At 40.9% G+C, this 12,809-nt stretch overlaps 1 protein-coding gene across 2 annotated transcripts in view; it reads right to left on the bottom strand.

Annotated features, from left to right (window-relative positions):
• SHQ1 (SHQ1, H/ACA ribonucleoprotein assembly factor) overlaps positions 1-12,809 on the bottom strand; it is a 57,626-nt gene that overhangs the window by 25,165 nt on the left and 19,652 nt on the right. For both annotated transcript variants that reach the window (XM_081852995.1, XM_081852996.1), the window contains exons 9-11: positions 12,748-12,801; positions 10,422-10,545; positions 2,781-2,901 (exon numbers count right to left, since the gene is read on the bottom strand). In XM_081852995.1, the coding sequence (XP_081709121.1) occupies positions 2,781-2,901; positions 10,422-10,545; positions 12,748-12,801 (299 nt within the window). The remainder of the gene's footprint in view (positions 1-2,780; positions 2,902-10,421; positions 10,546-12,747; positions 12,802-12,809) is intronic.

The following is a 12,809-nucleotide window of genomic DNA, read 5'->3' as shown; positions in this document are numbered from 1 at the left end:
TGCCCAAGGATTAAGACTTTCTGGGAGATGATCTATAATGAAATGAAAAGGGTATTTAAATATACCTTTCTGAAGAAACCAGAGGCCTTTCTCCTGGGCATGGTCAGCCAATTGGTGCCAAAGAAGGATAGAACTTTCTTTATGTATGCTACAACAGCAGCAAGAATACTTATGGCAAAGTACTGGAAGACACAAGATCTACCCACCCGGGAAGAATGGCAGATGAAGGTGATGGACTACATGGAACTGGCGGAAATGACTGGCAGAATCCGAGACCAGGGAGAAGAGTCGGTGGAGGAAGATTGGAAGAAATTTAAAGACTATTTACAGAAACATTGTAAAATTAAAGAATGTTAGAAGGATGTTGGAATGAAGTTATGTGGTTTTAGCAGAAATGTTATAAGGGTTTAGGAAAAAATAGACTGTTAATTGGTGAAAGGAGGAAAAGTAAAGTTACATCATATTGAGATAAATTACAGAACAAAAATTGGAAAAGATGGAAAGGATTTGCTGAAATACAAAAAAGGGAGGTGTGAGGAGGTCAAGGAAACAAGCAAATGAAAGATAAGTTATGGGAAGATTAGTTGTGTTTTTTCCCCCTTCTTTTTTCCTTATTGTGATGTGTTGTTTTGTTTTTGTTTAATATGGTGTTATTACTTTTACTTTTGCTTTTTGTAACCCTTAAAATTTTTAGTAAATATTATTTTTTTAAAAAAAAAAAAGGAAGGACAGATCCTGAAGCTGAGGCTCCAATACTTTGGCCACCTCATGAGAAGAGAAGACTTCCTGGAAAAGACCCTGATGTTGGGAAAGATGGAGGGCACAAGGAGAAGGGGACAGCAGAGGACGAAATGGTTGGACAGTGTTCTCGAAGCTACCTACATGTGTTTGACCAAACTGCGGGAGGTAGTGGAAGACAGGAGTGCCTGGTGTGCTCTGGTCCATGGGATGACGATGAGTCGAACATGACTAAACAACAAAACTGACTACTTAGATGCAACTGCCCCATACATAAAAGTTGAAACCTTGCCTACACATTGCTGTATCCTATAAACAGTGGGCAACTGTGACAGTTTGACTGCCAAATGGCAGGCTGCCAGCAGAATTCATATGCTATGTACTATGTATATATTATTTGGCACTAGCCTGGAGCAAAAGACAAGGGTTTTCTTCTTCACGCAGTTAAATATGTATGCCAAACAGTATTTTTATATAAATTATTTAACAAAATTTATATATTGCTTAATTGTAAATAAAACCTCTAAGCAGTTTTACCACCACCATAACATTAACACAAAGTTTCTCTACACAGGCAATTACTCTTATCTCCACACCTCCAATTTTGCCACACAGAGTCATTCCAAATGCTCGGGGACTTCTGACAAGTCTTGAAGTGGTGGCAAAAAGCACCATCTAATACCGCCATTTCTGCTGGTTAGCAGGTATAGAAGTCAGTCAGTAGACCAGATGACTATTTCTATTATCAGAAAACATCTTAAATTAGAAAACTTGAAGTGTAAGTTCTCTTTACACCAAAACTTGGGACACTCAGCAGCAACTAATCCATCAACAGTACTCAACTCTTCAGAGACTATTTCCTCTAAATGCTTACATTTGGAATGCAATTTAGTTAAAGCTGGTTTATTACACCTCTGGTGGGCATGCTCTAAGGCTGTGGTTCCCAATAAGCTAAGTACTGCAGGCCCCCTGTTTTTTGAAAGCCAAATCATGGACCCTTTACTTTTGGAAATGTTGATATCTCTATCCCAGTTGGGAAACACTGCTCTAAGGCACAAGCTTTCTAAGATATGGTTCTACATTTTATAACATGAAATAAACTTTATATAATCTGATGTTTGCCTTAGTGTGATTTAGATGAAATCAGGAGGAAGGACAACCAACTTATTATTAGTTTGTTGATTGCAACTATTTAGACATTAAGCTAGAAAGTGAGAACACTACTCAGTAAGAGAGACTGGATGTAGAAGATTATATATTTTGCGTTCTCATTTTGTATTTTTATGTTGTGAACAGCCCTGTGATCTTCGGATGAAGGGTGGTATACACATTTTAATAATAGTAATAATAATAACAACAACAACAACAATTCATTATTCTCAGTGAGAAAAAGATTCAAAGCCCAGTGGTGACAATTATATTTGAAACCATGGAGACAAGACTTGCAAAAGACCCCATAGTTCAAGCATATCCCTTCCATCATTTTTTCAAACACTTTTAGTTACCCTAAATATGCTTATCCATATTTAGCCATGCCTTTCCTTTCTGCCACAATACTCTTTTGCTTCCAGATTTGCAAGCAATCAAGATTTTTGATTCAGAATAAATGCCTACAGATTAGGTGCCTTTATGCAAAATAAAGACACTGCGTAATCTTTTTTTTGTCAGAATTTGGGAGTTCTTTGGTACACAATATGAAAAGCCTACAATATATCTCCTCAGCTGAATGAGTTTGCATTGTACTCTGCAAAACGCTGCTTAGCAATTTTACTTTAACGTAGTTAAGCCATTTTCCTGGTTCTCAAAATTGTCACAACACAGGAATTTTTTTAACACTCGCAGCCTACTTTTGTGTGTGTTGTATGTGTGTGTATATACAACTTGTCTGAAGAAAGCAAATCTTATCATCAATGTAGAATTCAATTAAAAGTTTCTGCTTTTGCCTTCCAAGAAAACAGTGCCATTTGCAATAAGGAATTTGAATACCAGATCAATCATACCAGAATGCTTTCATCAAGAGAATGACAAGACATAAAACTTACTTGGCTTTTTGAATCCAAACGCAGTAATCTGTGATATAAAGGTCATTAAGAATATATGCAGGATCATTTTCTCGAAAAATCTTGTGAATATCTAACAGACACTTCAGAACTGCACTTTTGCCTGTAAGAGAGGAAACCATATGAACACATTTACATTTTTTATCCCCACCAACCAGTCCTTATAAAACTCTCCTACTTGAAAATTTGGATGGAAGTTGACTGAACACCTTATCAGTAACATGCTATTAGTTGCAGCAAATTATCCCTTTAGGATAAATCAGTGGTTCATGAAAACCTGAGAAGATTGCAGATTGTCAGCATAGTAAAACCCCCGTTTACATGTCAGAATTAAGGAAGAAGAGCAGAACTTTAGCAGGCTGGTTCACACAGAATGCAAAAACACTTGAAATAGTGGTTTAAAACAACCTCTGGTTTGAAGGTGGCTTGTTTAGGAACTGAAGGAAGCAAAAGAAGAGGCAAAGCCTCAAAATGGTACTCAAAGGTGAATCTTCATCCAGTAATAATAGTCCTTGCGGGGTGTAAAACAATTAAATGTACTATGTGGTTTGGTTGAAGATATCCTTCCTCAAAGGTACATGGTAAAAGGTTCTCCTGTCAAGGCAGCATCTCTCTGGTGTGTACCTGCTCCCAATTGCTTCAAGAATTACCTGCAACTTGCAGCAGACCCTGGATGTAACTGAGGATTTAGTTCCGGGTTACCTCGCTGACCAACTGTGCTGTGATGGGGCCTCAGACAGGAAGAGGCAGCTTTTAAAACGTGGGTGCCATTCAAAAATAGGGCTTTGCAAAAGCAGAAACTAGCAGGATGAATTTTGTCTGCCGGCATAACCAGTAGAATTGCTGCAAAACAACTGGGCACGTTCCCAGTTCCAAAAAGGAGGCAGGCAGCAGCACTACATGCCTTCTGGAGCTTCTGAATTACCTGAAGAATCAATCAACATTATAAGAATCAATCCCAGTAGTTACACAAGCATGTCACAATCTCCCCTTTTAAAGTTGGGTTCTGTAGGAGTGGGAGTGTAAGCAAGAGGGGTCAGCAGCATTATTATTAATAATAATAACATTACTATTACTATTTATGTGATTAATGTAGTGCCCTTCATCATAAGATCTTGGGGCAGTTCACGGGAGCCAATGAAAAAGGTGGAAAGAGTGTGTGAGAGGCTGCAGGTAAGCTAAATGCAAAGAGCTGGCTTCGCCAAAAGTGTAATTAGATGGGATGTGTAAATCTGATGTGTCTCTTCTCTTCTTAGCGAAGAGGAGAGACCGTTAAACAGAGAAGGAATTCCTTGCAGGGTGAGAGGCCTCTGCCCCCAGGCAGGGGAGCAAAGTCAGCCCCCCCCCACATCTCTATCTGGCACTTAGGACTCTTCACTTGTCACACCCCCTCCTCATCCCATTGGTTCTCCCACAGGAGGCTTACTTCTTGCCCTCGAGTATTTTTTGCCTGGCTGGAATATGCCCTTGAATTCTTGGCTATGTACCTATGCAAGTGTGTGCCAATATAGCCCACTGTACAAAGGAAACATTTGCCTCTGGCCACATCCACTATTGGTAATATTGGCAGATGGTCCCCCAGAAAGTTGCCCAGATGACAATGTGGCCGTCAGTCTGAAAAAAGCTCCCCAGTCTGCCTTAAAAGGGGCAGGAGAATAGAAACTTGGTTTTTCCATTACACTTTGAAAGTAAAGGCTACATCTTGTTTCTATGGGTTTTTTGCATGTCAGTGTAGGTGCCTCGATATTAATGAAATGCTCAGTTTCTCATAAGGTAACAAACAAGACCAGTTCCTGCAATTTGGCGGACTGCTATTACAGGTAATGCACCATCTCAAGACTGCTGTGGGCAGAAAAATGAAGCAAGCTTTTAAAGTGAATGAGAGCCCAGTTATACAGCAACGTTAAATTGATTTCTGAAGCACGAGACCTCTGCACTGAACAGCTTCAACCCACTTCTCCACCATCACTTCCTGTTCTCCAGAGGATTTTTCTTCTGCAAAAAGCAATGCTAAAAGTTCAAATATATCATGAAATGCTCATGGGCCGGTGGGGAGAACACAAACCTACGATTTGTCAGCATAAGCACCTGAATGAAGGAGGGGTAGGGTGGCAGCTTTCAAAGACTTTGAGCCTTGTTCTCCCTTGTAACTCCACATCAGAGTCTGAAAGGGATAAGTAATGGGCGATGTGACAAATCAAATGCTCCTTGGTTGTATCCGACTCAAAACTCCCTCTGCTGTTGAAGATCCCACGACTTGGAGTATCTCCAGCTGGGAGAGATTGAGACGGAAGAGAATAGGTAAAAGGTATGCAGAGAAGGAATGTGCTATAAAACAAAGTCCAGGGCTCCCTGCTCACTGCAGCGTGGGGAAGAAGCTAGTGAGAGAACACATGCACAAAGCTGCAAGTCAATTACTGGCCTAAGAACTAACGAGTAAACTTTGCTCTCCGTTGGGGTAGAGCTATTATGCCTGCCCTCTTCTCCACCCTAAAGCTTACTGCTGGAAAGTTGTGGAAATCAAAATTTGGCCTACATACCTCACATGAGAAAAAGTAATTGTTTGAATCACAGGCATTATTCCTAATTAGACACACTGCTTGAAGTTATGGTTTTTCAGATACATTGCCAAAGAGGCATCTGAAACAGCCATTAGCAGAATCTGGAGGAACAAGACTATTCAGATACCGATATACTAAAAACATGGCCGATCATGACTTTGTGCTCTAGGGCTGCATTCAACCCTCATTTACTCAGCTGAAATTATTGGCGATAATTAACATTAGGGGCCATCAATTTCAAAGGGTCTCCTACAAGCAGAAGTTAGTTGAACACAATCCTTAGTCTTTCGTGCAAGATCCTTTTCAACTGGGAGATTTATTTGTTTACTTGTTGAAACACCCTGCTTTTCTGAAGGCTGTCGAACAGGTTCCCAGACTGCCTCCCATCCAGGCACTGACCAGACCCAGAACTGCTCGGCTTAAGCAGAGTTATTGCCTCATGTGCCTTTGCAGTGATGCTGAGGCTAGTCCAAATAGCTTCTAGCCCAGTAAAGATACAGATCATTGGGATTAAACCCCGTTGAAAGCAATGCAGTGCAGCACTACAGCAAACTTTAGCTAGGTTTGGGCCACAGATACTGGGCCACACTGCAAGTTAAACAGGCTGTTTTTAAAATGCAGCCAGAACCTACCACACGTCTCTAACAAAAATGCAAAACATATCTCTCCACCCACCACCCCGGTTCCAAATCAGCACTGTGGTGCAGAGAGAGTCCGTCCCCCTGCCCCAAATGCCCCTCTCCTACTGAGAATGCTCAGTCCTCTTTTGGTGTGCCTTTGCCCTTGATGTTTTTCTATCTAAATATTTTTGTACTTTTGCAAACACTGAGGTTCATCCAAGCCTGGTGATCCGCTCCTCTTGTGCGCAGATGTTGCCAAGACAGGATGTACAGTGGTACCTCAGGTTATATACGCTTCAGGTTACAGACTCCGCTAACCCAGAAATAGTACCTCGGGTTAAGAACTTTGCTTCAGGATGAGAACAGAAATCGTGCTCCGGCGGCGCGGCGGCAGCAGGAGGCCCCATTAGCTAAAGTGGTGCTTCAGGTTAAGAACAGATTCAGCTTAAGAACGGACCTCCAGAATGAATTAAGTACTTAACCCGAGGTACCACAGTATTCTAAAAAGATATTGGGACAAAACCACCATCTTGGTATCAACACATTTAAAGAAGTAAGATACCAAACGCTTGAGGTGAATTGCCAGGCTGGTAGCTACACAAAGTCATGCAACAAGTGAGGTATGTTTTCAGGGTGGATATGTTCCATCTCTGGATCAGGAGTATGAACCAAATGTTCAGCCAAGATCAAATGCTGCTGGTATGTCCCTTTTAGTAAACTGTTGGAACTCAAAACACATTTTAATATTCTGTTGCCTGAACAATAGAATCAAATACACCTAAGATTTCATTTCCTGCTACGAAAGCTCATGAACCAGGCCTGGGATCCTAAGCCAATCAGTATTTCAAGGCAGCAAGCTCCTTTAAAATAAATGGGATTTGCTTCATAGAAGATGGATTTGGGTCTATGCATAGATATACAAAGAACCTAGGGAGAATGGGAAAGTGTGCCAGAGCACATACTTCACCTACTTTTATCAAAAGTAGTAGTGGTGGTGGTAGTAGTAGTAGTAGTAGTAGTAGTAGTAGTAGTAGTAATTTATTTATACCCTGCCCATCTGGCTGGGTTTCTCTAGCCACTGTGGGCAGCATCCAACAAAATATTAAAAATACATTAAAACATCAGTCATTAAAAACTTCCCTAAACAGGGCTGCCTTCAGATGTCTTCTAAAAGCCAAGTACAGTAGTTGTTTATTTCCTTGACATCTGATGGGAAGGTGTTCCATAGGGTGGGCGCCACCACCGAGAAGGCCCTCTGCTTGGTTCCCTGTAACCTCCCTTCTCACAGTGAGGGAACAGCCAGAAGGCCCTCCGAGCTGGACCTCAGTGTCTGGGCTGAACGATGGGGGTGGAGATGCTCCTTCAGGTATATTGGGCCGAGGCCATTTAGGGCATGTTAGGACAGCACCAACACTATGAATTGTGCTCAGAAACGTACTGGGAGCCAATGTAGGTCTTTCAGGACCAGTGTTATGTGGTCTCAGCCGCTGCTCCCAGTCACCAGTCTAGCTGCCACTGCTAGCTATCTAGATCAAACACAATCCTTACACGTGGAAACAAACTAAGTACGTTCTTCCTACCGTAGCTGAAAGCATGTTTTAGCTATACAGGTTGCAGAAGAACATCTGCAAAATTCACAAAATGCATCTGAGCTACTTAATTAATCTATTTTTACTCCATCTCTCTCTTCTAGTTTACTAATTATGTCAAAAGCCATTTTAATATTTCATGTCCTACTAACTCGCTAATCAAATGCTTATCAAATTCAACCGAGCTTGTACATGCTGCCTTTTAAAATTAGATCTAACATGACATGAGAGGAAGTAAAAGTGTTAACATGTCAATGTCCTGCTGATCAAAGGACACCGAGCCGTAATGCACTAACATATTTTGTTCCCAAGACAAAAGTATGCACACATACACAAAAAGGCAACCACATGCTCAGGGACCTGGTTTCTTTTGTAGTGTTTCCCTAGCAACAGTGAAACTTTTAAAATTCCAAGTTTAAATAGTAATTTAGAGCTCTGGCACAAGAGCTGCTGTGAAAGGCATACTGCCTCCCATATAGCCACTGCTTTTGCTACTCATGTTTGCTACTTGGCCTGAGGATTACAGGGTCATCCACTCTCAATACCGTGCAAGAATGCTTCTTATAGGTTAGTCAGTTCAAACACTCACCCTAAGCCAAAGCACAGATAGACAACAGACACCACTTGAGCCTTTTCATCGAAGAATACTGAAGTGCAGTTTCTATAACATGACTAATGCAAAATATTTATCCCATCTTGCTTGCACTTCTCACCCCAGACCACCACTACAGTCCTAACCTTCAGTAGCAAGAGAGGCCTTCTTGTACTCTTAAGAATGCTAGGGTCCCATTCAAAATAAGTTCTAACCCACATAGCTGCAGAATGGTGGTCCCATGTTTCTGGAACACCCTCCTTAGGAAGGTATGCGTGGCCCCTACAATGCTGTCTTTAAAACAAGCTTTGAAGACCTCCTTATTGCAAGCTTTTAAAATCAGTATTTGGGACTGTGATGAATTGTTTTCTGTCTGTGTTAAAACTAAAAGGTTCTTTTTTGTAATCTTTTTTAGGCTCTCAACTTCTTTTAAAAAGCAGGTTTCATTTAAGTATTTTTGTCCACTCGAGGGCATATTGCAAATGTCAGTGGTTTATTCCTCTAATTGTAGATAAATGTGGGCAGGATTACACCCATTACTTATAGATACGACAGGCTTTCAGTGCATGAGTATTGACATTTTAATGCCAATTATTACTCACTTCCACTCATAATACTACATTTGTAGTAATTATCTTTACACACCATTATTAGGACTATTCTTCCAACTTATTTAGTCAAATAACGTGTCATTAAGTTCTCTCAAAGCATCGGGAAAATCATTATCGATCATGCTACGCACTCTTCCTTTCTCCAATGAAATAGTACAAGTGGACGTGGTTAAGAACTCATTTTTATCAACTATACACTCAAGCCCAAGTTATTTAAATTCCAACCACAACTCCAACAATCATTCAACTGAGCCAATCACATTTCATCTTAACAATGGTTTCCTGGGTAACTTTACACAATCAAAGGAAAGCATTTGCTAGTATGGAAAGAATTAAATCAGTTCCTTTTTGACTTTTTACAATGCTTAAAAAAAACACAAAAAAAACCCACAACCCACAGTTGAACATTATGAAGAGTAGAGAGACTGGGAGACTCAAAGGGGTACAGTGATATTTTGGTTCTACCTAGTTCATTCAACAGAAGGCTTTGCTCATTGTTTACAGGTGGCTTTCAACAACACATTGGGTGTCACTCAACTAAGCATTACTCAGAAGAGACCTACTGAAATTAATGGAGTTCACACAGTCATCTTTATTAATTTCAATAGGTCTACTCTGAGTAAAACTTAATGGATTATCACCCACTGTCAGAATTTGCTACGAGCCAAATGGTCCGAGACATTTCCATTCAATGTATATTCAGGATTATCTGTAGACAAAGGATCTCATGAAGCTCAACACAGGGACAAATCCTACGGAACCGTAGACAACAGTTGGTTGGTTGCCTTGCTTTTGTTCTTGTTTTTTAAACAAGCAAGTCATGTACCATGACATGTACAATGGTGATCTGTTTTAACTGTTGCATTTTTATTATAATTGTTGTAAAGTGCTTTGATTTTTTTAAATGAAATTGCAGCTTAGAAATATTTTCATAAATAACTTCTGAAAATAAAACAGTAACAGCTAACTGAATTAAACCTGACTTTTAAAATCAATTAAAGGTAAAGGATCCCTGATAGTTAAGTCCAGTCGCAAACGACTCTGGGGTTGTGGCGCTCATCTCGCTTTACTGGCCGAGGGAGCTGACGTTTGTCTGCAGACAGCTTTTCCGGGTCATGTGGCCAGCATGACTAAGCCGCTTCTGGCGAAATCAAAGCAGTGCACGGAAACACCATTTACCTTCCCTCCGGAGCGGTACCTATTTATCTACTTGCACTTTGACGTGCTTTCGAACCACTAGGTTGGCAGGAGCAGGGACCGAACAACGGCAGCTCACCCCATCGCGGGGATTCAAACCTCCAACCTTCTGATCGGCAAGACCTAGGCTCAGTGGTTTAGACCACAGCGCCACCCACGTCCCCATAAAAAAATTGATTAGACTATGACAATTCAGTATAAAATAGATTTGCACTGAAATCGTACTCGTGTCGACTCAAAAATAAAACTAGGCCAATGTTGCAGCCTTAAGAATGTTTATAAACAGAAATAAAATGATACATTAAATTCCTAAAAAGATGCCCCATGAATAAACCCAGACTCCTTGTAAAGTTATCTAAAACTATGCCTTTGTGAACAAATGTGTTAACCACACACAAATACCCAACTAATTTGCCATAGCCAAACTGTAAAGATAAAACTTAAATATCTTACCAAGTTGTAATATCGTAATGGTGTCATTTAAGGCCCGAGTCACTAAACTGAAGTGTCGGTAGAGTGGATAACACATAACTCTTCTCCCAAAGGACATCAGAACTTCCGAAATGCTAGTAAAACTCTGCATGGAACAAACATTTTTAAAGGCCACAATTACTAGGGGAGAAAACATGTTTGCAGCGGTACCTCGGGTTACAGACGCTTCAGGTTACAGACGCTTCAGGTTACATACTCTCCAAACCCATAAATAGTACCTCGGGTTAAGAACTTTGCTTCAGGATGGGAACAGAAATTGTGCGGCGGCGGCGCAGCAGGCCCCAGTAGCTAAAGTATTACCTCAGGTTAAGAACAGTTTCAGGTTAAGAATGGACCTCCAGAACGATTTAAGTTCTTAACCCGAGGTACCACTGTACTTCAACAGTAGTTGTAAGACAAAAGGAAACAGCAGGTTGTTACTTTCCTATGAAATTACAGGCAGTGTTGTCTTGCCAATGAAATTCCCATTCAGTTTCACATTGGAAAGCCCCTAAGCCTCATCTACAGGCCCCATACCATCATCCCCACAGTTCAGGAGGCCACAGGGCATATACCCTGATTAACCGAAATAAGCACAGCTATTAAGTTAACATTCTAAAAACGTCAAGGAGGAATATATTTGCCAATGTCCTGTAAAACGCAGCAAATCATCTGCCCCTTCTGTTCTGGCCACGATGGCAGAGCAATTATCGGAAGCTCTTATTGAGCAGAGTCTTACTTTCGCTTTACTTGACTGATGCTCTCAGCACAAGGACCTCTATTGATTTTATGTTAACTAATACGCCTGAAATCTAAAATATCAGGCTTCTTGTCATCTAACTGGGGAATTAATATATCCCCGCAGCCTAAAAGGAAAAGAAATACCTTCCATCCATTAAGTTTTACAATTGGGATTTATTCATAAATGGGCCCACTCCTATGAGAGACTCTGATTAATTCACATTTGCACAATACTCATAGGGTGAACTTATACAGGTATTGTCTTCCTTACTCCCATGCTACAGTTACGTTGTTTGAAGAGAACACAGCTATCCCTTAATACCCTTTTCAAATTAAAAAAGAATAACACATTAGAGAATGGAGCAGCTTCAACAAGCAATAGACCTTAAGAGTCCTTTTGAAAGAGCAAATATGTTTGCCATTCTCCACTAAGAGTAAAATTAAAATCTGGGCAAACTGCCTAAGAAGAGAAATCTTCTTAACTGTTTTGTAGCTAGCTATCTCAAGTTGAGGCTAATCCTTCCAGGACAGGCCATCTCCCAAACTCTTGAATCCAAGAACTTGGAAGAAGGAACAGGATTTCAATTTATTGGCCCACATCCAGCCCAAGCAGTTTAGCACCTGAATTGCCTTCCATAATTCGGGTGGCATGCATAGATGGAGCTGGGTCCCCACTCCAAATCTCCTGATGACAGCTCCCAGCCGTTTCAGTGAAGATGGTAAATAGTACAGATGACAAGGTGGAAGTTTGTGAGGTGACTACTTTCTTGAAACAGCCTTGAAGGTAGGAGTAGAACCAATGTAATACAGTGGCCCGAAAGGAGATTCCGACTAAACATCCGAAAAACTTTATGACAGTAAGAGCTATTTGACAGTGGAATGGTCACCTATGGGAGGCTGTGGGCTCTCCTTCCTTGGAGGTTTTCAAGCAGAGGTTGGATGGCCATCTGTCATTTACGCTTTAGCTGAGATTCCGGCATTGCAGGGGGTTGGACCAAACAGCCCTTGGGGTCCCTCCCAACTCTACAATTCTCTGATTCTATCACTTCAAGAGCCACTCCAGAAGGGTACCACTGTCAACGGTATCAAAAGCTGCTGAGAGATCAAGGACAATGAGCAGGCTCACACACACTCTTTCTCTCCCAGCAAATGCCATCAATCAGGGCAACCAAGGCAGTTTCAGTGTCATGACCAGGTCTAAAACCAGAATCGCCCTCTCAAGTCCTTTGTCCCCAAGGGGACAAAGGGGATATTCACTCCTGTGCAATAGATGTTATAACTGGGCATCTAACACTTTTGGTCTAAGGAGGTCCTCTTAAGAAGGGAAATCCCTGTTTTCAATCTAGTTGTATTCCCAAAGATTTAAAAGATAGTATACAATACAAATGAAGTTACAAGTAGAGATGGCATTGGGAGAACCAATAAAATACTACTAATAAAAATCCCACCTAAGAAGAAATATCCACTTCAGAAGGGATAGGGTGAAAGGTAGCAGTAAACCTTTTCCAGATATGCCTCTGTTTAACATGTATTGCCCTATCAATAAACTTGTTATAATTCATCTTACCTCCAGCCAGCACAGAGTTGAACTCAGCTTTCGTATGTTCCATGGAGACTCAACCTGAGAAG

This window comes from Podarcis erhardii, assembly GCF_964252035.2.
Source record: "Podarcis erhardii genome assembly, chromosome: 2".
NCBI classification, from domain to species: Eukaryota; Metazoa; Chordata; class Lepidosauria; order Squamata; family Lacertidae; genus Podarcis; species Podarcis erhardii.
The sequence above is the reverse complement of the archived record's forward strand: the minus strand, read 5'-3'. Positions and strand labels throughout refer to the sequence as shown.